Source organism: Camellia sinensis, chromosome 11 (genome assembly GCF_055761805.1).
Source record: "Camellia sinensis isolate YWXY chromosome 11, ASM5576180v1, whole genome shotgun sequence".
In the NCBI taxonomy this organism is placed as follows: Eukaryota; Viridiplantae; Streptophyta; class Magnoliopsida; order Ericales; family Theaceae; genus Camellia; species Camellia sinensis.
In genome coordinates this window covers 133,460,359-133,488,086 of record NC_138971.1, presented here as the reverse complement: position 1 = coordinate 133,488,086, position 27,728 = coordinate 133,460,359, and the positions used below count along the sequence as shown (strand labels likewise).

The window sequence follows — 27,728 nt, the reverse complement described above, 5'->3', positions numbered from 1 at the left end:
AAAAGTGAAATATGAATGAAATATATTTACATTTCACTCATTTTTTTTTTTTTTCTTTCTAAATCTCGACTGAAATTTATAAACTAAACCCAACTTAAGCAGACTGAATTTCGAAATGCTAATGACTACTCATTAGGTAATATAAAAAGTACATGAAGAATATGTATACTGTGAATTAAAATTTTAATTTTACTTGACATTACTTTGTTCTTGACGAATGCCCCAATGACGGTCATTAATATGGCCCAACATAATTTTGAACAAATGGTCCACCTATTAAGATGATGCGATAAGGTTGGGCACTTGCATTGTACATTTGGCCCAATTGATTGATGGGCTTTTAAGCCCAAGTTTTTCCCATCACTCACCTAATCAAAAGATGGATTCTCCTAATTATAAAGCAATAAGTTAGACAAAGGAATTTTTACCAGCTAGTCCTAATAATTGAATTTATTACTTATTAAGTTTTAAGTTTTTATCTCATGCACCAAAAAGTTCTGTTATATTTTTTATTCTGATTTTGCCCTTGCTAGCAACTGGTAAAATTTCCTATTTAAATCATCTCAAACACATTTTAAATCTTTAATTGTTTATAATATTTATTACGCATTAATTTTTTCAATTTGTATTAACTTCTCTCTTGGTCATTTTTCCAAAACTCTTTTTCTTTCTCATCTCTCTCTCTCTCTCTCTATCTAGAAAATACCACCATTGTAGTTATGGTCATGGCCATCCACCTGCAACCACCATCGTTGCCCGTCACTAACTACTGCCACCTCCACCGATCACCACCATTACCACCTTCGCCGACTACTACCACCGCCATTGTTCACTAACCATCTCCACCGTTGTTGATATATACTTCGCTATCTCTGATCAACCGCCACTGTTTACTAACCACCTCTGCCATCACCGATCTACACTATGCAATCACCAATCTACACTCCAACGTCCTAGATTTACACCGACTTAGTTGTTTCTACGATGAAATCAACTTCAAAAGACTATAAGCAACATTGATTCTCCAGATTTCACCTCCCTCTTCCTCACTCCCTCTCTCTTTTTTTATTTATCTTAAACCAAATCTGTTGTATCAGTGATAAATGTATTACTGATATATTTTTCTTTGAATCCAGTGTTGATTTATGACGATGATGATGAGATTATTTTTTTTTTAAAATTTTGTAATCTTTTTAACAAACAGCTAGTGAGAAATTTATCAGTGAATATGTTTATCATTGCTAAATTTATCACTGAATACGTCTTGAAATCCTATGTTAATTTGTAATGATGCTGAGATTTTCTTTTTGTAATTTTTTAACAAGCAATCAGTGATAAATTTATCACTGAGTATGTCTTTGAATTTTATGTTGATTTGTGATTTGTGATTTGTGATTTGTGATTTGTGATTATGAAGACTAAATTTATCATTGAATATGACTCCTTATCCCTTTTTTTCATTTTCTTCATCTATATTCTTCTCTTTTTCTCTTGTTGCCAGCATGACGGTATTGACATGGTGGAAATGGAAAATGGCCAAAAACAAATATTGTCAAAGGTTGGAAATGGTCTCCGGTGAATGGTTGAGAGAGAGAGTATGGGCTGAATATCAAGGATAAAATGGAAACATGTGCTAAATCATTTTGGATCAGGACCTCATGAGAATTAAATCAAGTTTAAAAGACCGGCCCATAACTCCCCTCAGACAAATTATTGAGGAAACTACTAAGCAATCAAAATTAGAAAATGCTACTCACTGCCCCATTGAGCTATATAAAAGTGTATGACAATATGTAAAATATAAATTAAAATTTAATTTTTTTTTGCATTATTTAGTTATTAACAAATGCTCAATGAACAATCATTAGCAAAACGTAACGAAATTTCAAACAAAATTTTTGAGGTATTGGCATGGCATCTTTTAAATTATGAGTTATAGTGATATACTTATCTGTTTTTAGAAAATATTAAACAAACAAAATTTTAGCAAAAATCTCATCGAAAACAATGTGGCAATGTTTTTTGTTTTTTTTTTTTTTTTGCGTGGCTATTAATAAAGGAAAGTAATTTTTTTTGGAAATAATGGGGCCATACTGTGTCGCATTATTCTGTATAAAATTTACATCTGTTGACATTTTCATCAATTGAATTATTAAAAAAATATATCATAAAATACAATCATATTCTTGATATATATATAATACCCTCCACTATTTCTTTTCTTTTTTTAATTTGTTATATAAAATTATACATAATACAATTTCTAATGCACATTAAACAACAAAAATTGGAGCGCAATTATCAAAAAACAGGGGAGTAGTAATAGTAATCTCTCAATTTTATTTTATTTTTTTTTAATTTATAAAATTTTATTGATAGATAGATACTGCATCGAATACACAACAGCATAGAAGTACAAAAAAACTTCCTCCATTGCATCAAAACAAAGCTAGAAAACACAAAAATGGTTGTTTGGTTCCAACCACTTTCAGTTTCCAACCACTTTCAGTTTACTCATACATACATACATCTGCTGCTGCTGCTGGCTACCTATGGGGATCATCAGTTTGTATACACACACACATATATATATATTCTTTTGTAATGAAATAATTGCACATTTTTATGACCGTGTAGATGATAAAATTTGTACAATTATTTTAAGTTTTGTTAACGAGTATCTTAAAAACTCGTTAAAAAGATCATATATATGTCATTCTATTCACCATCTAAGCTTGGCTGGAAAGTACTGCAAAAGAAGATAAAAAAGAGATTGACAAAAAGTCATACAATTTTTTTTTTTTTTTTAAAAAAACCATAAAAAATTTGAGGAATATATTGAACCTTTTCAATGAGGGAGAGATAGTAAGGCTTGACTTTTTCAACATCAACTCTGACCTTGCTCTTGCTGTAGAGATCATACTTGCTGCACCAACACAAAAGCAAGCAACACTGGCTATTTTTAGATACTTGTTTGGTATGCAATGGAGATTTATTTTGTTTGGGGCCTCTATGCAATGATTGGCTAATGAACCCAAATCACAAGTTTATAGATTGAAATTGAACATTAATGCTAGCTTTGGATCTTGGATTTGTAGAAGGGAAAATGCAAACAAAAATAAAATGAAGCAAGAGACTTAATATTCTCTCTCAAAAAGTTTGGTTGGATTAGAAAGGTCAGAAGAAAATGAAGTATCTGTAAAATATATATACATATATATATAAAATCCAATTTTTGAGTAATGCTAGTGTGATTGCATTTGTTAGATGTCACAAACGGTTATCTTTTCAGTGCTATACATGACATTAATAACATTATTTTATGAGACTCAAAATTGTATATTTAAAAATTAAAAACACCTAATATTTTATGAAATCCTTCAAATAATGTAATTTATAATGTCATATAAAATATCTTAAATAATACTTAAGTGTGATCTCTTGATATTATACAAGTAACTTCATTTTCATTTTACTTGTTTTTCCCTTGACGAATTTGTTTTGAATTCTGTTACAATCATTAAATTGAAATAGATTAGACAAGATTTTTGTAAGGTTTATTAATGAAATTCATTTAAAAAAATCAGTTTATATAAATTCAATGTCTGATTCAGTAATCGAATTCTGTATTAGTTTGTGTTTGGAGGGAGGGACTTACTTGAAGATTTTCAACCACTTGAGATTTTCTGTGTCCTCATCATTCATCAGATAGGAGTATGCACCACTTGTGTGCAATGCTGCATAAACAAAAGACACCATTACATTCCAATCACTCAAGAGCTTTAATTATGCACCCAAAAAATATAAATAAATATTTTATGAAACACATAATTAAGAGAATTAATTAATGAGCGAAGCATACGATAGAAGGAGTGGAATCTGATGATGAAGAACGCTGCAGATGGAAGAGTTGACTTGTTTTCCTTCATCACCTGCCCAAATATATATCTCAAAATTATATGCAAGTCTTGTTTGTTTTCACCTAAAAAACAAGTTTAACTTACGTAAATATTTTTAAAAATGGTGTTTGTCTATATATATTTTTTAAATTGTTGGCGAAACAAGGGTTTATGAAGAGGGCATACAGTGTACATGTAGTCGTCGTGACCCCAGGAAATGGTGACATTCTCAAGCCCACAGTTCTCCTTGTATACTCCCAACTTTGTGCTGTAAACTGGATGTTTAAAGTCTGGGTTCTGCTCAAAGTACTGCATCACCAATTGAATGATTATCAATACATATATGCTTTCAATTTTGTTACGAATAGAGAAATTGAACATGGAATCGAATACAGAATACATATAAACGGATAAAATTTTTCAAATTTTATTAGTGAAATCAACTTTTAAAAAATCTTGTCCATCCATTTGCAATTTGCGTTCAGTGATGTTTCAGTATTCTTAGATTTATTATTATATACTTTTCATGGCTAATACACAAGTAGGGTTGTGATTCATGTTCAAGTTGCCAGAATCTCTACAAAACTAACAAAAGTGAGGATAAACAGTATGAAAATAATTTTGAAAGTAAAATATACGAAAATCTCTACACCAAATTTTGAATATATACCATGTACTTCATTTTTGATATATTTTTAAAATAAATTTTTTGAGTAAATACTTTTTTCTTGTGAACAAAACTGTTTTAGGTTTGGTAAATATTTTTTATTAATTTTTTTTAGTTAATTTTAGTTTTTTGCAAGTCTTACTTGAGTAGAAGACACTAATAACTTACTTGGCTTATGCTAAACTTGAGAGATATAAAATGAAAAAAAACGTTAGAACATTAATATAACTTTGACATATGTTCTATTTATCTATATATTTTTAACACACTTTTACACACAAATATTTTAACCACTGTCATTAGCATTTTGTATTTTACTTTTAAAAAATGGACCAAATTAAAAAAAATATATATAAATATATTATTTTTATGTGTGCAAAGCCAAAAAAGCAAAAATCTTTGATATAAATGATTTATTTTTATTGAAGACAAAAAATATTATTAAACAACAAATTTTTTTTTTTTTTTGAAAAAAAGGATATTTGTAAAGGCTTCAATTTGATTAGATTGGTGGGCTTCTTGACACATATGTAATGCCCTAGCCCAGGAATAGAAATGAAGGGGTAGGGGTGTACCTTATGATAGACAATGGACTTATCAAAAGCACATCCAAGTGGGTAGGTATCACCTATTAATATCATCATGAACTAAAAGTTGTCAAAAATTCAATCCATACCATCGAATGGAATGGCCTCTAATATTAAAATCCCAAACATCATTAAACACTACTTACCAACAACACACCATTGTGGCTCAGCTCCAAACTTGGGGTGCAGCAAAACCTTGCCCAGATCTGTATATGAACATATATGGACTATAAGTTTTAAATTGAAGTATCTATTATTTTGTCTGTGTTTGAATTATTATTTTTTTTTTTTGATAACCAACTATTCGGGCAGTATTTTTTTAGGACGCGTATCTCGATTAATCTCGAAACTCTGAGCGGAACAAACAGTTATTAATAGTGATAGGATTGTGGTGATTACCGTGAATGAGTGCAGTGAGGTGCAACCAATCTTGATCGGGATAGTCCCTCCTAATAGCTTCAGCGGATTGAAGAAGATGCTCAATCTGGGGTTCATCGAGATCGGGATCACTCTCATCCACTGTTTCATTCAAAAGCTCGCAGCATTCCCATATGCTCATTTTTGCCCTGTTTAGTTTCTCAAACTCCTCTTTCTTCTTGGTTACCTTCTCTTTCCGTCATCATCATCATTATAAATCTATCAGATGTAGCCATACATACACTTTGTTTTTGTTTTTGTTTGTTTGTTTATTTTTTTTTTTTTTTAAAAAAAAAAAACACTTTTAGATCCTACTAGATTTTTTCCAATAAAAAAAATCATTCTAGATTTGACGGAGGACTAAAAATAAAAAATTTAAGAAAAAAATGATTTTTTAATTGTTGCCTAGCAAAGACTTACAATGAATGTCGTCACATTTTGAATTTTTATGCAAATTTTCATTGCACCTTTTAGTATTACTGTTTAATAATGTGTAATGATGAAAGTTATTCAATGTCATTTGTGATTATATCACAAATGAATCTCTATAATGTTGCACATATTTTTGGTGAAAATTTTATTTATGACATAGTGTTGTCAATGGAAGAAAAAAAAAAAGAAAAAGAAACTTACAAATTCGTAAGTCTGATTGATGTGGTTAGTCTTGTAGAAATTTTCCACACCAGCTCTTCTCTCACTCTCCTTGTCATAGTCTCTGTAAAAATTATGTTTATATTACACCATTTGATAATTAAATATATCTTTTCTTTTCTTTTCTTTTTTTTCTTTTTTTTTTTTTCTCTTTAAAGAAATAATCAATAGAGAGAGAGAGAGAGGAATGACCTGAAAGAATGGCCGAAAGCATTGCTGTCTGGAGCATTGAAGCCCTCATCTTTGTTTGTTTCCACTAATAAATTCCACCATGAACAAAGAGATCAAAACATTTTAGTTTCGGTGAAAACAAAAAATTTGTTTGTTAATATATTAAGAGTTTCAAATGTCCGTTGTTATTCATTGTATCACCTACTACGTACTAAGATTTTATATTTTTAAAGATAAATTATACTTGGTTTTTGGTCTTTGAAGTTTATTTATTTATTTTTAAACTTTAATTTGGCGTTCATGTTTTAAGTTTTTTTCAATTTATTTTAAAAGTTATCTTATGTCCAAAATTAGACAAAAAATAATACATTGACAGTTATGTTATGTGATGTAAAAATATTTTATTATATATAACTCATACTCTTAACAAAAAATTCAAATCTAAGTATAATAATATATATTTTTTATGTCATGTGACAACTAACATGGTATTTTCTAACTAATTTTTAATAGAAATTAGTTTTAAAAATAAATTGGAAAACTTAAAATATGAAGCCAAAGTTGGGAGAAATTTTTTTTAAGAGTCGAATGAGAAAATGACCAAAATAAAGAAAACAAAGTATGATTTATCGTATTTTTTATATCATTATTTATTTATCAACTGATATTGTTGGATATATGATTGTTTATCTCTGTACCTGCAACAGCTCCAGCCATCTTGATTGAGAATGGAAGAGGAGAGAGAGAGATAGAGAGAGAGTCTTTAGAAGAGAGAGAAAGAGAGATTTCTATATATGTTATGCAGAGGGAAGCTGCATGGAAGGGATGCACATTGCTATGAGGCGAACGAAGGACAGGGGAACTGAATTTATAATTTGTCTTGGGGTGAATGTGTGAAGTTGAGAGGTTTTATCATGTAATAACCTAAAATAGAAAATTAACTAATTTTCACTTATTTTTATCATGTCATACAATGAATGATATCTTATCCAATCCAAAAATTAAGGAAATTTTTTGTAATTACTAAAATATTTTTTGGTTGAGAAGTTGGTAGTTTGGGTCTCACAATCCCAAATATTCAGAATATCGCGCTAGAAGTGGATCGTGAGAATGGTGTCTTGGAATCAGTCAAGAAAGGAGCTAAGAATAGATTAGATCTCATTAAATGATAAATTTAATTTGATCGAGCTAAGTTGACTGGCTAGTAAAAATAATTTAATTATTTCATTGTGATTTTAAAACAAAACAAACTCAATCGGCCAACAAAATTTTTAGATTGGCCTAAATAAGAAAATATTATCTTCAATTTAAATATATATTTAAACTATGAAAATGCCAAATCAATTTTGTTTAAGAATGATGTAATAATCACATATGTGTACACAATGATTACTATGTTTTTAAGTTAAAGGATCACAACAAACCATATTATTCTGTAAAATGATTTTATAGAATTTTTATGTTTGTACATCACTATTCTTTCAACTATTTTATATTTTTCAAGTGGTCAAAATTTAAAACAAAATTTTAAAGAGGAATACTAAAGACTCATAATTTAGATTCTAAATTCATCCACATTGACATGCAATGGAGAAGCTCTCGTGATTGAATTTATAAAATGTGAGAAGCTCTCGTGATTGAATTTATAACAAATTAAAATTTGACATGTACGTTGTTATGTGAATGTAAGTAAATTAAGCTATATTTGAATGACGTTAATCTTGAGGGGAATGAAAATGATTCCGGATCTCTATAATTCCAGCATTTGGAATGAATTAGAATGAGAAGTGATTCCTGATCATCTATGTCAACTGGAATCACATTCTCAAGTTATGTAAAAATTTGATTATGTCACTTTCCCTTGAGCATCTCACATTCTTGAAAGAATATTTACCAAGAGTAAAAATAATAATTGAGCTCGCAATATTTAAAATTTCGTTATTTTCTCATTAAGGATTCCTAACAAAATCAATTGCTTTAATAACATTGACACAGTAATGATTTTGTCATTCCTCCTCAAGATTTTTGTCATTCAAACATAATTTATAAATGACTTTTTAAGAGTTTCAATCCAAATTTAAAATTAATTTTCTGTTGACCCAATTAAATATTAGTACGAATATTACTGACCTGACTACACTTTTATAAGACCATCAATGGATCACATTGTTGAGTTTATTCATGCATCAATGGATGAACACAAGAATTGCTTTAAGAAGACAATCCAGAAGGTTAGATCCTGCTCCATAATACCCATTTCATAAAATTAAATTTCAGTTTTTTTTAGCTGAAGTTTTGGAAGTACATGCTTAAACCATTTTTGTTTGGCAAAACTTCATTGGTTTTCAGTTTATTTTTGCTTTTTCAACCCACAGAACTCAAAATGCTCAAGTCTGGGTACTCCGTATATTCTTCATTGTTTGATGCTGATTAATATCAATTGAGTTGATTTTCAGATGTATGGAATGTCAAAAATAGTTGCGGAAAGGAGTTCTGCCACCGAGGGAGTTGAAAGTTCTTTGCCCCTTCAAACTGTCGTATGATCTTTTGATGACAGCTTAATATGTTTGTGTATTAGAACACATCTCATTTTCTTGGAAGTTATGAAATTACAATACTTAGCGGGTATGGCTTTCTGAGATTGTTGTTAGGTTTTCAATTTGATCATTTAGACCAGTATAGAGAATTAAATGCACTTTGGAACAATGTTTTCATTTACCAGGTGCCCAATAGAACCTGTATGAACTGAGGAGGCCCTTTCATTATCAGCAATTGATCTTTTTCTACATGATAAAGAGAAATGTGTCCCAGCATCAGTTGACCATTCTTATGCACTTTTAATTGAACGATTTGGGATCAAGTATTGTCGAAGACAAAGATTAATTGAACGATTTGGGGGTAAGCATTGTCAAATTGAACAATTTGGGATCAAGTATTGTCGAAGACAGATTAATTGAACAATTTGGGGGTAAGCATTGTCGAAGACAAAGATTGATTATTTATATCGTATTAGAGGTTCTTTTTTAAGTTGTTTATTTATTTCTTATATTGATATTGTGGTTATTGGTTTAAACTTGCGAATATGTGTTGTTAAAGTTTCTTAAATGGACGATCATCTAGTTTAATATTGTACTCTTTGATCTCTAGTTTTAAATATTGCTTCCCTTGGAGGACAATTTTCAAGAGAAAAACATGAAGGGAAAAAAAAATTACCTTCTCACTAATAATTACAATAGAAACATATAAACTTAATAAAAAGCTGCACATAATGCAATATTGGCAACACTATATGCATCCTAGTATAAGCGGCGCATTATGTGAAAAATTTCTGTGTTTTGTAGCATTGTTAAAAAAAGGAAACATAAACCTCATGCATGAATTACTAGACAATTCATGCCAAGTTGTGCGTGAATACCATTTCCTCTTAAAAAAAAAAAGTTGGTCGATAAAAAATAAAAAAAAACAAGAGCATGTAACGGAAGCCAAAATCATCATTGTGTCATTTAAAGATCTTTCCTCTATTGTTGAATGCTTAACATTACAGGCAAATTACATGGTTCAGTTTAATCCCACAAATTGTTCTGCCTAAAAAGAAAATAAAAATTTCTTTGAATCAAATTACCGCCATTCTTGAGGTGTCACACACGTGCTTTGAGCGAATTCCTCTTCCTTCTCTGTATAACATAGTAAAAAGCGAAACAAAATCGTGATAAAAAGAAATCAGTGACTCATTATAACCACAATCCTCCACTGGATGTTAGCAACATATGTAATCTCCACAATGGAGTCATTTTGCAATGAGCGATAAATCAAATGGGCACAAAGTGAGTCTAATCTAAGCACAATTTGCTTTATGTTTATTTATATGCACACACTAGCTTGATGTTGCCTCATTACCAGTCTCATAAAATTGGACTCAACCCAAGAAAAAATTGGAACATTGTCAACCATGAATTCCTATGACCGACCAATACAAATCCAGTCTTGTAGAATTCACACTAGAGTCTGACAATGCAATAGAGTCCTTTAAAAATTTCAAAAACACAGCTACACATTCTTCCTTTTTCTTAGTCATGCCACAGTGCCCTAGGTTCCTAACCCTTTTTCAGTTGAATACTGATACCTACAAATGCACACAATGATACCTAAAAATTCAATTATGTGGAATTTATTATATGTAGGGCACAAATTCATATCTAAAATGATTCTCTAATTCAGTTGTTTCTAAAAACAAGGGAGAGACAATATGAATACTGCTAGCTAATAGAGAGACAATACAAAAACTGCTAGCTAACTATGGAAAAAACAGAGCATGGAAAGTATCATTTCCATTTGGTTTCCACAGACCAACTTATTGGCTAAAGAATTACCTAAACAGCATTACTCCTTGTTCAGGACTTTGGGAACTTTGATAAATGGTTCCTCATAGCTTGGAACAGCGGCTATCATGGCATCCCTGTCAAAGAACAAAGCTGAACTTAGATTGAATGAATTACTGCTTGTTTATCAAACATCATAGTACAAAGCTACAATCAAGGAGTAAATAATTGAAACCCCTTTACCTGTTCTCAAATGTTTCAGGCATATCATCACGCAAATTTTCACCTTCAGTATCTATAGATGCAGTTGAGAATTTTAGCAACATCCAATCAAAAACTATCCATTTAGCTACACTACACTTAAAGGAAACTCCCAATACTAGCTTATGCGCAAACCATTGTAAAGATACATAAAAGACATGGTTGCCTGTCCATGTGAGTAAACAAAATCAGGAACATATTTCACAGAGGATCAATGGGTTAATCAGCGACATGAAAATGCATTATGTAATGGGCAATGAATTTTGTGTGCTCAAAATAACTTTTTCTTTTGGGCAATACCTAAACAACAGAAACCAAGAATCAGGAATTACAAAATTATATACGACTTATCTCGAATAATTATAATAATGTCTGCAATGCCTTAGTGACCTAATCGGTCTCTTTGTTGGCTTTGTTAGGAAAGGGAAAAAACTGGTCTTATGGATCCTCTCATGTTTCAGTGCATTTGTAATCATATACAGAAAGTAGAAAGTATTTACATGACCAAATAATTCATCATGCCACAACATCAAGTTCTCATTGAAGTGTTCCACCCACCTGCCCTAATGGCTGGCTGAATACTTTGGAGATCAACTGCTTGAAGTTGTCCAAACCTATTATCAAACAAAATGCAGTGTGAAAACAAAAGCACATAGAAATTCCCTTTCATCAAAATTGCAAAATAGACCCAAAAAGTTTTCATGGATAGGGTTGAATATAGTAAAATAGGAAGCGTAAAAAATCATGCAGTTCATCATATCAAAACAGCTGCCTGCCAACGTATTGCTTTCCATGGAAAATAGAAATTTAAAAGAAATTAAGTACAACACTGTACACATTATCAAAGCAATGATGTTGTGTTGGGTAGGTGATATTGTTTAAATCTCCATTTGAGCCTCCACATAAAGCACAAACAAATCATGAATCAGGGTAACAATTTCAAAACCAAAGAAAAAAGAAAATAAATAAGAAAAGAAGAAAAATAGTTGCAGTTCAAAGAAATCTGACAAATGCACAAGTCCAACCAGACAATAAAAGAATCAACTCCTAGGTTTGCACAAACTTTCCCATTATAACAGTTTGGCACTCAACAGATTCCTCTTGACATTGTGTGAAAATATGGATAAAATACACCAATCATCTCCAAGTTTCAATTTGTCCCTAAAAATTTCAATTTGAGTGAAATTAACCCAATTTGAGATGGTCATCTAAATCATTTACAGAATCATACTAAAATTCACCTATGGTCCTTAAAATATGCATTGCGTCACTCTGGCCTTCAAAGTTTTTCCTTTTTTTAAGTTCATCTCTAAACACTGTAAAGCTGTGTACTTCTTCTCCATCAGTGTTTAGGGACAAAATTAACAAAATTAAAAACTTTGGAAACCAAAGTAACATGGAACACATACTTTAAATAATGTAAATTTATTTTATTGCCATTCTGGTAATGATTTGGGTGGTTCATTTGTAATTGGACCAATTTGACTTAAATTGAAAACTATATGGACGAAACTACACCAAATTGAATGGTTTGAATAATGTGAAAATACTTATGACTTGTACTCCTTATTTGAATTTAGCCAAGCCAAATTATATGGTTTGAATTTCATAATCTATAACCAGAGAAACAACATATGAATCTGCCACATCTACTTGAGTTCACAAGACTCAAATTTGATTAAAGTTGTTCATATATAACATTCAAAGGCACAAAACAAACACACATGTAATCACAAAAACACTTTCAATTCAACCACACCAGATACAGAGGGGTTACCAATCTACCACTTGTTGAATTTTTGGAGCAAACTCTTCAACCTGCATATTAAAACACCATGTGAACAACATATGAAGATATATATATATATATATATATAAATTCTATGTAAAATTAAAATGGGTATTATGATATAGGACCATACTTCATCTGGGGTGAGAGAGATGCGAGCAGTTTCGGCCAAACGAGGCAAATCAGGGGGGTGAATTGTAGACCGAACCGAGTAGCTTCGGATCCTCCTCTTCTCCGGAATAAGGGCTTCTGATAAAAAGCGGCTTTTGAAATACAAGTCCTTCGTCGATGTTGTTGGTCTGAGAAGAAGCAAAGCTCTGCTTCCCATTTTAATGGTGGTTTGGAGAAGTAGCAACTCACAGCACCCCATTTCTCCCTACTTCTCCTATCTATGATGGCAACGGATAACCTATCCAGTGGATACCCATGAGACCCGACCTAAATCTTTGGAGTTTCTCCATTTTTTCTACCCGTTGGGTCGGGTAGGTGATATTGGTTAAATCTCCATCAGGGATGGGTCGGGGATGGGTACCCGCCCATTTCCCCATATCCCTGCCTACAGCTAGGTTTTTCATTCTCACTCTCTCTCATTCTCTCACTCCAACATAGGCGATTCGTGACGGCGACGATCTAGCGGCGGCGATTTCGTCGGCGCTTGCCACGGTAGTTCTCTCTCTCATTCTCTCGTTTCTCTTTCTCTTGTGCAAAATCGATTATAATCCGTGTCTAGAAACTCCAAATTTCTCAGATTCTTCAAGCTTTCTGGGATTTTCTCGGAAAATCGATTTGAGCTGAGGTCGATCTTCAAAAGCTCCGTTGATCCTCCGATTGGTTCCGGGACTTTTTCCTTCGAACTCATTTTGGCGGAGATCGAGAAGCTTGGGTGAGTCTGCTTTGGCTATGTTGGTAATGCTTTGAATTTACATGTCTTGTTTGAATCGCACCTTTTTTTTTAATATTTTAATTTGATCGATGTTACTGTATGGGACAGAATTTGACTTAGGGCAGTTTTGGAAGAAGATAAAAAAGTTGTTTTTTTGCTTTTTAATTTTTTTAGTTAAAAAAATCGGGAAATTTTATTTCTACACACTCACATATTTCAGTGTATATACTTAGTGAAATTTTATATTAATGATAATAATACCTTAAAGTAAAATGACTATAATGAACATCAAAATTCTAACCAACCCATCTGATTTTTTCTCTCCTCTCTCTTTCTACCAACACCAACGATAAACAAAATCACAAACCCTCTTGTTTTTTTCTTCTCTCTCTCTAGAATTAATTCAATTTGTTTCGGTTACGAATCTAATAAAGAATATCATAGAGGAAGACGATCTTAAATGGTTCGTCGTCAACAATAGTCAGACTAATTCTATTCGAAAAACAAGCGCCAAATGGTGAAAATTTAATTCTTTGGTAATTTGAGAGGCTTTTGCGGCTTGTCATTGTTTTCATGGGTAAACAAAATCAATATGTAATCTAAACTCAACGAAACATAGAAACAGTATGCCGTTTGGTAACACTTACGTTTTCAGTTTTCTGTTTATATTTACAAAAATTTTAAAAACTCAAATAAAAACTTATTTGGTAAAATTTTTTATTTATAAATCAGTGGTCTCAGTTTATAAATTTGGCTAAAAAATGAAAACACAAAAAACGTGTTTCCATTTTGAGTTTTCAGTTTTTTTTTTTTTTACCACCCAACACTAGCCACCACCCGCTACCATTTTCCACCATCGTCTTCTGCCACCACCACCCACCCCCTACCACCACCTGCCACCACCACTCACCACCCACCACCCACCAGCCACCCACCACCAGCTACTACCCACTCGCCACCACCACCCACCCCTCGCTGCCACCACCACCCGCCCCTCACGACCACCACCACCCATCAGCTACTACCCACTCGCCACCACCACCCACCCCTCACCGCCGCCGCCACCCACCACCCACCTGCCATTTACCCGCCACCACTCGCCACCCGCCACTACCATTCACCACCCGCCACCTACTTGCCACCTCTACTCACCACCCACCTGCCACCACCATCCACCACCTGCCACCACCAGCCACCCACCACCACCACCACCACCCACCACCCACTCGCTACCACCGACCACCCGCCACCGTTACCCACCCACCGACCACTACCACCACCCGCCACCCACCTGCCACCACCACCACCACCACCACCACCTACTCGCTACCACCCACCACCGTCACCTACCCACCTACCGTCACCACGCACCATCCACCCGTCGCCACCCGCCATCCGCCACCCACCTACTACCACCACCACCCACCAATCGCCACCACCACCCGCCACCGTTACCCATCCACCCATCACCACCACTCGCCACCTACCCGCCACCACCACCCGTCACCACCACTCACTCGCTACCACCCGCTACCATCACCCACCCACCCACCCACCACCCACCGCCACCTACCCGCCACCACCACCTGCCACCACCACTCACTCGCTACCACCCGCCACCATCACCCACCCACCCATCTACCACCACCACCACCCACCCGCCACTAGCTACCCACCACCCACCGTCACCACTTTCCACCACTGTCTTCCGCCGCCACTTGTCATCACTTGCCATTTCTTACTCTTTTTTATATTTTAAAATTTTTTTAAACATTTTGTCAATTACCAAACGCGTTTATAGTTTATGTTTTTTTAAAAATAAACAAAAAATAAATAAAAACTAATTTATAAAATTTTTATAAATATAAACTGAAAACGTAAACGTTACCAAACACACCAGCTTTGAATATTTAGAGGTTCGGTTTCCTTCTTGGCTGCCTAGCACAATCTCCGATTAAAAGTAACTGAATGTACTTTTGAGTATGCTAGGGGCCAGTTATTTGAAGTTTGGTATGCTATGATGCATAATGAACCTAGAAATTACAATAAGAATTGTTTGGGTTTGTTTGAACTTTCTCAAAAAAAAAAGTACCAATTTATTTTAGAGAAAAAAAAACTCATAATTAAATCCAGCATAGAAAGTCCACAAAAGACTATTTTGGGAAGATGGTTATAATCAATTTTTTTGTGAGAGAAGAAGTGGGTTATAATCTGAAAAGTAGATTATAACCCACTACCCAAAAGAGGCCAAAGTTATCTATACCACTGTATCAAGCACAAACACACACATATATAGTTATATATGTGGATTTGAGAAAACAAATCTAGAAGTAAAATTTAAAATCTAATCAATTGGAGTGAGTGACCCACAAAGAAATCATAACTGATGAATTTAGAATTAATAAACAGATCGTGGAGTTAGGTGAAAAGTATGTATATAATATTTGATGTGGTGTGTGGAATGAGACAAATAATATTTAATCAAATTTATAAGTATGTGCATTGAGAAATGATATACACTGAGTTAAGTAAGTGTGTGAAAATAAAATTTCTCAAAAAATTCAGTTTTTTTAGCTAAAGAAGTTAGCTTTTTTGCTAAAAAAATACCAAAAAAGTCAAAAAATCAAAAAGTCAACTTTTTACCAACTTCTCAAAACATCACTTAGGCCTCGTTTAGAAACAAGATTTTTTAGTAACTTTTTGACTAAAATGTGATATTGGTTAAATCTCCATCAGGGATGGGTCGGGGATGGGTACTCGCCCATTTCCCCATATCCCTGCCTACAGCTAGGTTTTTCATTCTCACTCTCTCTCATTCTCTCACTCCAACATAGGCGATTTGTGACAGCGACGATCTAGCTGCGGCGATTTCCGTCGGCGCTTGCCAGGGTAGTTCTCCCTCTCATTCTCTCGTTTCTCTTTCTCTTGTGCAAAATCGATTATAACCTATGTCTAGAAACTCCAAATTTCTCAGATTCTTCAAGCTTTCTGGAATTTTCCTGGAAAATCAATTTGAGCTGAGGTGGATCTTCAAAAGCTCTGTTGATCCTCCGATTGATTCCGGGACTTTTCCTTCGAACTCATTTTGGCGGAGATCAAGAAGCTTGGGTGAGTCTGCTTTGGCTATGTTGGTAATGCTTTGAATTAGCATGTCTTGTTTGAATCGCACTTTTTTTTTTTTTAATATTTTAATTTGATTGATGTTACTGTGTGGGACAGAATTTGACTTAGGGCATGCGTTAAAATGGTGTGTTAAAGTGTGTTATATGACAAAAAGTATTAAAAGTGAGACTCAAAAATATATGTTAATAGTTTGTTAATTTAGTGAGTGAATAGTAAATAAATGGTGGTACAATGGATGTGTTAAAAGGTGTGTTAAGGTGTGTGTTAAATATATATATATATATATATGTGTGTGTGTATATAATAAATAAAATAAATAAATAATTTAGTTTAATCAAAAATTTCAAGCCCAAAATTAAATTTCAAGTCCAAAAAAAAAATCCCAACAAGTTAAAAAAAATTAAAATAAAAAATAAATTGCCGTTGACCGGTCAACCGGCCAGACGTTCGGCCGGTCAACTGGTAAGACTAAAAAACAAATTAACAGCTCATTCCTTCGCTCTCTCCTTCGCTGGCTAGAAGCCTCGCTATAGTTAACAACTGACACTAATAACTAACACTAACGCATCCCTTAATAGCTCCATTGGAGCATCATTTGAGCCATTTAGTAGCTAAAATATTAGCAGCTGACACTAACACGTCCCTTAACAGCTCCATTGTGGATGCTCTTAGGGCATTTTGGAAAAAGTTAAAAAAGTCATTTTTTTGTTTTTTAATTTTTTTAGTAAAAAAAAATCGGGAAATTTTATTTACACACACCCACATACCTCAGTGCACACACTTAATGAAACTTTATATTAATGACAATAATACCTTAAAGTAAAATGACCATAATGAACATCAAAATCCTAACCAACCTATCTGATCTTTTCTCTCCTCTCTCTTTGTACCAACACCAACAACAAACAAAACCACAAACCCTTTTGTTTTTCTCTCCTCTCTCTCTCTCTTTCTTTAGAATTAATTCAATTTGTTTCGGTTACGAATCCAATAAAGAATAGCAGAGAGGAAGGCGATCTTAAATGGTTCGTCGTCAACAAAAATCAGACTAATTCTATTCGAAAAACAAGCGCCGAATGATGAAAACTTAATTCTCTGGTGATTTGAGAGGCTTTTGTGACTTGTCATTGTTTTCATGGGTAAACAAAATCAATATGTAATTGTTGGCTACATCACAGTTCAACACGTGGTAGGTTGAGGGTAATACGGGAAGATAATTCAAACCTTCGATCGTGATCGTCCATGTGGCAGTTAGTATTGGTTTTCATAAGATCTGCGTAGTATTGGATCAGTGAAGAGACGCAAAAGTGATGTGGCTTTAACGGTTACTCACATTTAAATTTAAAATCAAGAGGGAAGCCTAACTGCAGGTATTGGCGTAGTGGAGCTAACTATAAGGCAACATGATCAGTGATCATGGAGGAACGTTTCGACGGTTAGAAGTGCAATTCGATGGTTATCTTTGAGAAGTATAAATAGCAGAGAATGCTCCAGAAAAAGCCCTAGACTCAGATCCAAAAAATCAATTTTATTCTACTTTATTTCTTTTCCAGTTTTTACATTTCTTGTTCTTTACATTTCCGTACTTCAAATTCTTGCACTGTATTTCGTTCATAGGAGTAGTTTTCAAGTAGCTTGTTGCTGTAAACCTCTACGAGGCTGATTCGGACCTTTGTAAGTCTTTCATTTTGTTTAATGAAATACTACAACTGTTCTTCATTTAGGGATTGTTTGAGATAAACTAAATAAGTGCACTTTTGACTTTTTATGAAATATGAATTGGGTATGGATTGGGTTTGAAGTGATATGATAAAGAGATGATGTGACTTAAATAAGATGATGTGACTTAAATAGGATAGTGACTTTTTGACTTTTTTAAGTTATGCCAAACTAAGCCTTAATCATTATTTGTTTAATTCTCTTAAACAAAGCCACTAGTAAAAATCATCTTCATTGAGGCTGAAATAACTAAAACACAATCGTCTGATAATTGGTTGGCAATTAACATTTTGTAAGGCCTGATTGATCCTTGCTGGCACGCTCACAATTACAAAAATAACCTTCAAAAGCCAAAAAAGTCAACAGTAATCTAAACTCAACGAAACATAGAAACCATAAGCTTTGAACATTTAGAGGTTCGGTTTCCTTCTTGGCTGCCTAACACAATCTCGGATTAAAAGTAACTGAGGCCTCGTTTGGGAAGCGACCCGTTTAACCAAAAAGTCACTAAAAAAATCAAAAAGCCAACAACCCATACTAAAAAGTCAAAGATTCTATTTTCTCTCTACTTTTTGCACATCTTTTCGTAAAAAGTTAAAAAGTCATCTCAAACATACTACTAGTTTTTTTTAGCTTATATTTTAGCCAAATAACTAAAAAATTACTAAATTAGCATGTTCCCAAACGAGACCTGAATGTACTTTTGAGTATGCTGGGGGGCCAGTTATTTGAAGTTTGATATGCTATGATGCATAATGGACCTAGAAATTACAATAAAAATTGTTTGGGTTTGTTTGAACTTTCTCAAAAAAAAAAAAAAAAGGTACCAATTTATTATAGAGACAAAAAAAAACCCATAATTAAATCCAGCATAGAAAGTCCACGAAGTTATCTATACCACTGTATCAAGCACAAACACACATATAGTTTATGTGGATTTGAGAAAACAAATCCAGAAGCAGAATTTAAAATCTAATCAATTGGAGTGAGTGTCCCGTAGAGAAATCATAAGTGATGAATTTAGAATTAGTAAACAGATCGTGGAGTTGGGTGGAAAGTACATGTATAATATTTGATGAGGTGCGTGGACTGAGACAGATAATATGTAATCAAATTTATAAGTGTGTGTAATGAAAAATGATGTATATTGAATTAAGTAAGTGTGTGAAAATAAAATTTCTCAAAAAAATCAATTTTTTTAGCTAAAGAAGTCAGATTTTTTTTCAAAAAAGTCAAAAAATCAAAAAGTCAACTTTTTAGTAACTTCCTAAAACACCACTTAATTGGATACTAATTTCTTAATTGGCAATTTTTGGTGGTCCATACTAACAATTGTTTTTTGCTTTTTTTTTTTTTTTTTTTTTGGGGTTATTAAAAGCTTGTTTGGTTGTCTTAAAGATTATAAATTTGATTACTCTAAAATAAGATTTTTAATTGATTAATTAATGTATATTTGATTTTTGTTGTTGAATCAAAAAAATTAAAAAATTAAAAGTGAATATGTATTTGGCTTTGGCTGTGAACCTTAAAAAAAGATAAATTACACTGACACCTCCTGAAGTTTATATTTATTACAATTTCCTCCTCACCTTTTGAAAATTACATCTCTCCCCCTTGAGGTTTAAAGTTTCATTACAGATTCCCCCTCAGCAATTTAATTTTTTTAAATATCAATTTTGCCCTCACTGGGTATATTACATTGACACCCTTCACATTTTAGAAATTATAATCCCTTCTCTAAGGTTTAAAATAGCATTACCAATTGCTCCCTCGGTTAGTATTAGTTGGAAAAAAAATTCATTGAAAAAAAAAATTGGAAAAAAAATTATTTGAAAAAAAAATTTGTTAGTAAAATTTTTAATTTTTTGTTTAAAAACCAACGTAAACTCATTTTTTGAATTTACGTTTTTTTTTTCAAATTTACAAACTGATACAATCATTTACTAAATAGGCCTCAGATGGTAAAAATATCGTAAAATTAACAAATAATTAAATAAGTTACCAACGTAAGAAATGACTTATCAAAAGATTCTTAAGCTACGTATGGTTTGATTTTTAGAAATTTTTTTAAAAATTAAAAATTAAAAATTAATTTGGTTTAAGAAATAAAAAATAAAAAATAATTATCATTTAAGGATAAAAAATAATTATCATTTTAACTTTTTGACAGGTTATGTACATACATATGGCTGTTTCAATTTAATTTGAAAAAAATTATTTCTAACCACTCGAAAGATAAAAATTAATTTTACTAACAAATTTTTTTTTCAAATAATTTTTTTTCCAATTAATTTTTTTTTCAATGAATTTTTTTCCAACTAATACTAACTAAGGGGGTAATTGGTAATGCTACTTTAAACCTTAGGGAGTGGATTGTAATTTCTAAAATGTGAAGGTGTTAATGTAATTTACCCAGTGAGGGCAAAATTGGTATTTAAAAAAAATTAAATTGCTGAGGGAGAATCTCTTATGAAACTTTAAACCTTAGGGGAGGAGATGTAATTTTCAAAAGGTGAGGGGGGAACTATAATAATTATAAACCTCAGGAGGTGTCAGTGTAATTTACCCTAAAAAAAAGGTTGGGAATTAGGAGATGTGGAAGATAGTTCCCATGGGGGATGGGGAATGGAGAATGAGAAAAAATTATAATAAGGGAAAGGGGATGGAGAATTAATATCCACCCTATTGTCCCTATTGTGCGCGTCAAGACAGGCGGTTTGATAGTAAAATTACAAAGTGAATGGTAGATTGACGAATTGATAAATCACGGTTTGAGCAATTTTTGATGAATTAGCGGATTAAAGAATGTTCTAACTAATTATTAAACATTTACATAATATATAACATATTTTTCATCTATACAACACAAATAAATTTTACTTAATGTGTTTTATATATATAAGTATTAATTTGTAACAAATTTCACATATTAAATCTCTCTTACACTTATTTATATTTTATTAGGGGTTAAAAGTATATATAGATTAATTATAGTGGAATAGGTAGTTTCAAAAGCGGATTATAAATTTTAAAATTTAATCCACGATTAGAGCAATGAGAATTGATAAAGATCGATACAATTCGTTCATATATTGCTTAAATCTGCAAGGTTTTCACATCATTTCTTGGCACAACTTATCTTTGTTTGACAAAAATTTTCCCTGTTTTTAGTCTAATAAAAAAGTGTGGGACTTACGTGTAATTCATAATAGGTAAATTTATTATCTAATAAGTTCTATAATAATTAATGATATTTTTCATTAAATAATATTAAAAAATTATTAATTATTAATTTTCAACGACCCTAAACCCGGTAATGCAAGAGAAGTCATAGAAATGCTACTGAATATTGTGAATATTTTTGGCATTGGGATAGCTATTCCTTCCATTTCATTGAGACAAACAAAACGAATTCTATCATAACTCGTTCCTGCCAGGGAAAAAAAAGAAAAAAAAGTGCAACACTAATAAATTCACGAGAAATTATTAGTAAAATGGCTCCATTGAGTCTTATATCGGTTATAGAACCAATTCCTATAATTATGAAGCCCATATGAGATAAAGAGGAATAACGGGTAATAGACACAACCATCCATTGGTATCGTTTCAATATTTCGCCAAAACGACGTAGTTTTTGCGTTTCCCATGTTCCAAATTGTCTTCCCTTTCTTCTTCGCCCTAGGTCAGTCTCTCTCTCTCTCTCTCTCTCTCTCTCTCTCTACATCGCGGTGCGCCGAGCTCCACTGCCGCTTAACGCCACCGCACCAACACCATGCCACCACCACCACCAACACCACCACCAAAAGGTAGCATCTCTCTCTCTCTCTCTCTCTCTCTCTCTCTCTCTCTCGAGGTTTTGATTGATCCTTTGTTGGGTCCTTAATAGCCAGTGATGCACAGAATCTGTATTGTAAGTGCCATTAGTAGTCAGTGTATATAACTAGTGGAAGTTGAATTGAATGACTAATTAGAATTTGTATTATATATGTCAATCATGGAGATAATAGTATACATTCTTTGGATTTTAATCATGGAAATTACAGTCATTAGAGCATTTTCAACCATTCACCAATTTTTTCATCTGATTTGATTGTAAGTTTTGAGTAAAAAGTTTGAAATCCAATGCTTCATCTTTTCAAAATTTCATCAAATTCAAATTTGATGAAAGATTTGAATATGATGGAAAAAAAAAATGACTCAAATTTAAATTTGATGAAAGAAAAGATGAAGGATTGGAGATACGCATAGTAGTGTTGATGTTGCTGCTAGTTTTGCCTCTATATGAAAGCCTTTGTTGATCCACTAATGTCAGTAATGGTGCTCTTTTGTGCTTTGTTTTTTACACTATGATATATACGTGAATGTATGTGTATCTTCTGGGACATGTATTCTTATTGTACCACTTTATGCAGGATTAATCAATCTTTGCATCATCAGCTATATGTACAATTTCACATTGTAATATGTACGGAAATACCTATATATATATATTCATGTACCTTTTTTAAAATTTTGGTTTTTCTTTTGTTTATGTAACAACTAAAGTGCAATCTTTTAATTTGTCGCAATACAGATCACTAACTAATGAAAGAACAGCCCCAATTAACTGATACACAGTTTTGAGCTCCCAGTCAAAAAAATTCAGCCACACGGGGTTTCCATTTTACCAGAATGATTCGTGGGTGTATATGGAATTTGTTGATTTTGCTTAACATTCTTAGTTTTATTTTGAGTGGCCTACCATACAGTCAAGGAGATATGTAAGTATACCGGGAATCTCTTCACACACTAAAATATCTTTGTTAGCGTGATTTCTTTTATGCATTAAAGGAGTATTGTATTGCTAATTTGCTATACAATTTGACAGGATTGATAGCAAAGTTTTGAATGTCGGGGAAGAGCTGTGGAAAGAAACTCTGCCATTTCAAATGGGTTCTCGCCTTTACCAACTGGAAGGGCTTAAATCACATATGTGGTATGAAGTGAAGATATCATATCCAGCTTCTGTATGTATGATGAAACTTATTCTTTTTGTTTTTTCAACTTTTTTCTTGTGAAAATTTACCCTTTATTTATTTTGGACTAATAGATACCCACGAGCTTTTCTCTACGGTTGACAAGAGGTAATTCAAGCTTAGGGCAGAAGCGGGGAAGAAAATTACTCAATACCGAAAAGTTAATCTTCAAAACTGATAATCTGGACTTCTCAAGCGACCAGGTTTGACAATACATCATATTGCCTAATAATTACCGCTATTTGTTTTGAAAATAATTTGACATAGAGCTTTGCTCAGGGTGTAATGTTTGTCCTTGTGACTGTGGAGCCTGAGGGGGTTGTTGCAATACCAAGCGTACAAGAGAGAAAAGAAGTCATTTTTAACATAGGTAACTTCGAAATTCATTTTTAGATAATTGCATGCCATATATGATTGTCCACACAGCTTATGGCAACAGGTTATTTTTATTTGTACTTCCAAAACATCTCCTATCGATGAAATTTGAAAATAAAATTGATGGAGACCGATTTCTTGATTCCATAAACTATATTCTTGCTTTCTCCATGAGATAAGGATTGTTGGTTAAAAACTCCAGCTTATTTCCACTCATCACAAGTATCTCATTCCAGTGTGTCTATGATATTTTAGCTAATTTTGGTTTCTTCTCGAGGATTTTTTTTGGGTGTCATTTGAAATTTGTTGGCATGGAGGTGTGATATATATATATATATATATATATTAATTCCACTTATCTGTTAACATTTCATTAGTACACAAAAGATTAAGTTGCTATTTTCTAATGCTTACAGAAACTAATTTATTAGTTGGAGTGTTAGAGGTTGTGCTGCCTTTATGAAAGAAAGAGTTCAAGGTTTTTAGGGCAAACTTAGCTGTTTGATAGGCATATCAAACTTGCATTACATAATACATATACATGGAGCATTAGAAGCTTCAATAAAAAATCAAAAAATGAAAATTGATGACAAGATAATGCTTTCTCAAAAGCAAAAACCTTCTTTCCAAATGATTGCTTTTGTAACATTATTAACTGCTATATTCAGATATAAATTCAAAAAAAAAATCTGCAGTGGCACATATAGGACTAAGATCACCTGATACAATCATGTTTGATCATGCAAGTAACATTCCAAAGATAAGATGGAAAATTTTCATGAATCTGTTTACTACTCTTAGTTGCTACTTGAGCTACGTTAGTCCTTCAGAAGTAATTTAAGTTGTATATGGTAACCTACTAGTGTTGTGGTTTTCTCTTTAAATTCGTAGCTTTGAACTCCACATTGACAAAGTTGTATGCTGTAATTTAGACATGGTGGCTGGCAGATTTACAGTCTATATGGTCATGACAACAATTACAAAGTTCTATAATTTCTTATAGAAAGTTTGATGCCAGTTTGCATTTTCAATACAACCAATAGCCAAAGGCTCTAAGGTGGATTATATTTTATATATGATCGGTGATGAAAGTTAGCCTAGTGTTTTTCATCATCTGGTGAACCAAGGGGCCACAAGGTTTCGTCAACTCTATTGTTGTGACACAATTTTAGTAGTGAATATCTTAATATCCTAGTTTTGGGTATTTTAAGCATTCCTCTCCTCAGTTCTCATTGTGCTCAAGAAATTATTTAGAGATGGAAAATGAGTGTTATTTATATCTGATAAATAATTCTCCATTCCTTCTATGTAATTCGTGACATTTTTCTCTTTTGCAAATTAGGTTAATTTGAGAAGATCCTTGTAATGGCCTTATATCTTTGGAGTAAAGACGGTAATGAATTTGAGTGGACCTAATAGCACTACAGACAGTAAATTTCCTGGGAACGTCTTCATTTAGTTTCATTCCACAGTCATATACAAATAGAAGCTTGTTCAGCTAGACTTTAATCCCTGAACACAAACTTCAGATAGTTAATGCTTAGAAGATGCTTTTTCCTTGCCCTGAGCTAATGTTCTCCGCTTGAGCCACACAATGTTATACCCAAACTTCCAAGTTGTGAAACCGGATCTCTAATTCATTACGGAACTTTATGATAATAATAAATAAATCATAAGATTCATAGTTAAACCAGAAAAAAAAATGTGTTTCTTGATTTTCTTGGTCTACGCAAGTATGATGCTGTAAAACCTTTGGGCTACAACTTGGGCAGGTTGAAACCGAGGAATCTGATCCCAAACTGAAAACTTTTAGGGCTTGGACAGTGTGTTAAGATATAGGATGATAAAAGAGAGAACCCAGAAACATAAGCTATGATATAAAAACGTGTACATGCACATATATATATGTATGTATGTCTGGAGGGTTTGAGATGAGTACTAGCTACTGCAGGATGGGAATCTATGTTGCAACATGCAATTGGATGTGGCAAAGAAAGGCTGCTTTCAAAGTTGAGGCCATCCCTCTCCCTCTCTCTCTCCCCCCAAAACCTACCATTATCAGTCCACCTGAGATTTTACAAATTATTCTTGGCTTGGGCTTGGTAACCAGAGCAAAGCCTGGACAGTCCTCCAGCCTGACTGAAGCTGCCTAATTTACAGTCCTATGAAATCTGAACCTAGTTTTGACTAGACAGTTGAGCTGGAGCCAATAGAGAAAGTGGGAACTACTTAGAGCATAATAGTTTACAAGTTTTTGGATTTCCTAAATTGTAACCACTTTGAGTTCTATTCTGGTATGATAATTTGTTTGAGTTCTATTCTGGTATGATAATTTATTTGAGTTCTATTCTGGGATTTCCCAAGTTATGAAAGAAGTAGTTGTAACAATTCATTTCATTGGTATTTTTACTGATTTAATGGTGTTTTATTTATTTATTTTTATTTTTTAAATTTAATTTGTGTTTTAGCCAATGGTGTTCACCAGGCTTAAATATGGTATATATGCTTGTTGCTGATATTTCCGTATGTGTTGTCCCCATTGTTGCCATTCTTGTGTCATTTTGTTATCTTTGCTTTCTAAACATTCACTTCCATTAATTTTTGTTAGACATTCACCATTCTCATGTCAACACCTCTAATGATTTTGTAATACAATACTTTTTTCATGGCAGTTTGTGATGAACTATTGTTAGGCATCCCCCGAGCTGCCTGGTGGGTTGCAATTTTGGTATTGCTTTGCTTGGGATTGGCATTTGTGATCCCATATTTTCTTCCATCATATCTTCTAAGAATGGATCAAAGCCCACAATTAGCAAGTGATATTATTTCCAAGGATTCTTGAACATGCACCTGTGTTGCTATTTTGCGGCTTTTGGAACCGTTTGAATTGGTGATGAGCAGAGGATGTCGTAGCTGAGTTTACTGCTAGAGATTCTTCTAATCATTCAAGTTATATACATCTTCGGAATATCTCTCTAAAGCGGCTTCTAGAAATGGGTGAAAGGAGCTCCCACATCTAACTTTCTTAGTCATCGTCATCTTCTTTGTTGGTGAAAACAGAGGATGTGAAATATGCAAGTGCTTACCCATATAATTCAGCTAATCGATTGTTTTTTTCTGCTTGAGCTTTTTAACTGATGTTTGTTTTTGATTTTGTGCTTTGTTAGAGTGAAGCTATACATTTAATTTTTGCATAGAATTCTCATATAGAAAGTTGTGGCGTTATATGGTCCTTTAAATTCATTTTACATCAAAATGAGGAGCTTCTAAATATACCAACTTCATTTATCTTTATACCCAGCACATGAATTATAGATCTTATCCTTCATAGATAAACACTTGTACATGCGAGTATGGAGAGAAATTTGGTGGATGTATAAACCCACAATTGTAGCTTATAATTCTAAATATATCATTGCCATGTCATTTTGAATGAGTTTTTTACATAAAAATTTTGGTTGTGTAGCATTTTCTCAAATTAGAAGTTTTAGAAGGGTTAACATACATGAGCAATAATAGCACATAATAAAGCCACAAAATTGAACTAGCCAAAAAATTGTTAGTTATATCTAATTGAAAAGGAACATGAATTATGTACTTAATTTATCATATGTGGGTCTCGCAACATGAGTTGGTGTTTAAAAAATTAGATACACCACTTTTTTGAACCATGATTAAGCATTATCCTTATTTCAATAATGTTGAAATTGTCATGTGTTTGCGTTATGAATTTGTAAAGAAAAAACAGAAGGAAAGAGAAAAGATAGGGGGAAATAAAGTGAAAAAAGTTTCTTTTTTTTTCATTCTCATTTTGATTGAGTTTATTCTATATACAACTCAAGGGAAATTATT

At 32.8% G+C, this 27,728-nt stretch overlaps 3 protein-coding genes across 8 annotated transcripts; 1 reads left to right on the top strand and 2 right to left on the bottom strand.

Moving 5' to 3' along the window:
- Positions 1–2,410: 2,410 nt before the first annotated feature.
- LOC114313348 (inositol oxygenase 1) lies at positions 2,411–6,547 on the bottom strand. Of its 2 annotated transcripts, XM_028259733.2 has the most exons (10): positions 6,414–6,547; positions 6,204–6,285; positions 5,553–5,757; positions 5,300–5,359; positions 5,142–5,194; positions 4,086–4,208; positions 3,863–3,932; positions 3,659–3,737; positions 2,845–2,926; positions 2,411–2,749 (listed from the first exon to the last, which is right to left on the bottom strand). In XM_028259733.2, the coding sequence occupies exons 3-10, from the start codon at positions 5,710–5,712 to the stop codon at positions 2,723–2,725; spliced, it is 654 nt and encodes a 217-aa protein (XP_028115534.2). In that variant the 5' UTR covers positions 5,713–5,757; positions 6,204–6,285; positions 6,414–6,547; the 3' UTR covers positions 2,411–2,722. The 2 variants fall into 2 exon arrangements, with proteins under 2 accessions (XP_028115534.2, XP_082752376.1); XM_082896250.1 differs by lacking the exons at positions 6,204–6,285; positions 6,414–6,547 and having other exon boundaries at positions 5,553–5,831.
- Positions 6,548–9,865: 3,318 nt separating this feature from the next.
- On the bottom strand, positions 9,866–13,366 carry LOC114313349 (glutamyl-tRNA(Gln) amidotransferase subunit C, chloroplastic/mitochondrial). Its single transcript, XM_028259734.2, has 6 exons — positions 12,895–13,366; positions 12,750–12,790; positions 11,531–11,586; positions 10,955–11,006; positions 10,763–10,848; positions 9,866–10,066 (listed from the first exon to the last, which is right to left on the bottom strand). Exons 1-5 carry the CDS (start codon positions 13,129–13,131, stop codon positions 10,773–10,775), a joined length of 462 nt encoding a protein of 153 aa, XP_028115535.2. The 5' UTR covers positions 13,132–13,366; the 3' UTR covers positions 9,866–10,066; positions 10,763–10,772.
- Positions 13,367–13,545: 179 nt separating this feature from the next.
- LOC114313357 (caveolin-1 protein) lies at positions 13,546–27,170 on the top strand. 5 transcript variants are annotated; one of them, XM_082896248.1, is made up of 7 exons: positions 22,052–22,292; positions 22,899–22,951; positions 23,060–23,246; positions 23,354–23,492; positions 23,576–23,704; positions 23,781–23,871; positions 26,549–27,170. In XM_082896248.1, the coding sequence occupies exons 3-7, from the start codon at positions 23,158–23,160 to the stop codon at positions 26,716–26,718; spliced, it is 618 nt and encodes a 205-aa protein (XP_082752374.1). In that variant the 5' UTR covers positions 22,052–22,292; positions 22,899–22,951; positions 23,060–23,157; the 3' UTR covers positions 26,719–27,170. The 5 variants fall into 5 exon arrangements, with proteins under 5 accessions (XP_082752373.1, XP_082752375.1, XP_082752372.1 ...); XM_082896247.1 differs by lacking the exons at positions 22,052–22,292; positions 22,899–22,951 and adding an exon at positions 13,546–13,644; XM_082896249.1 differs by lacking the exons at positions 22,052–22,292; positions 22,899–22,951 and adding an exon at positions 16,626–16,752.
- Positions 27,171–27,728: the final 558 nt, after the last annotated feature.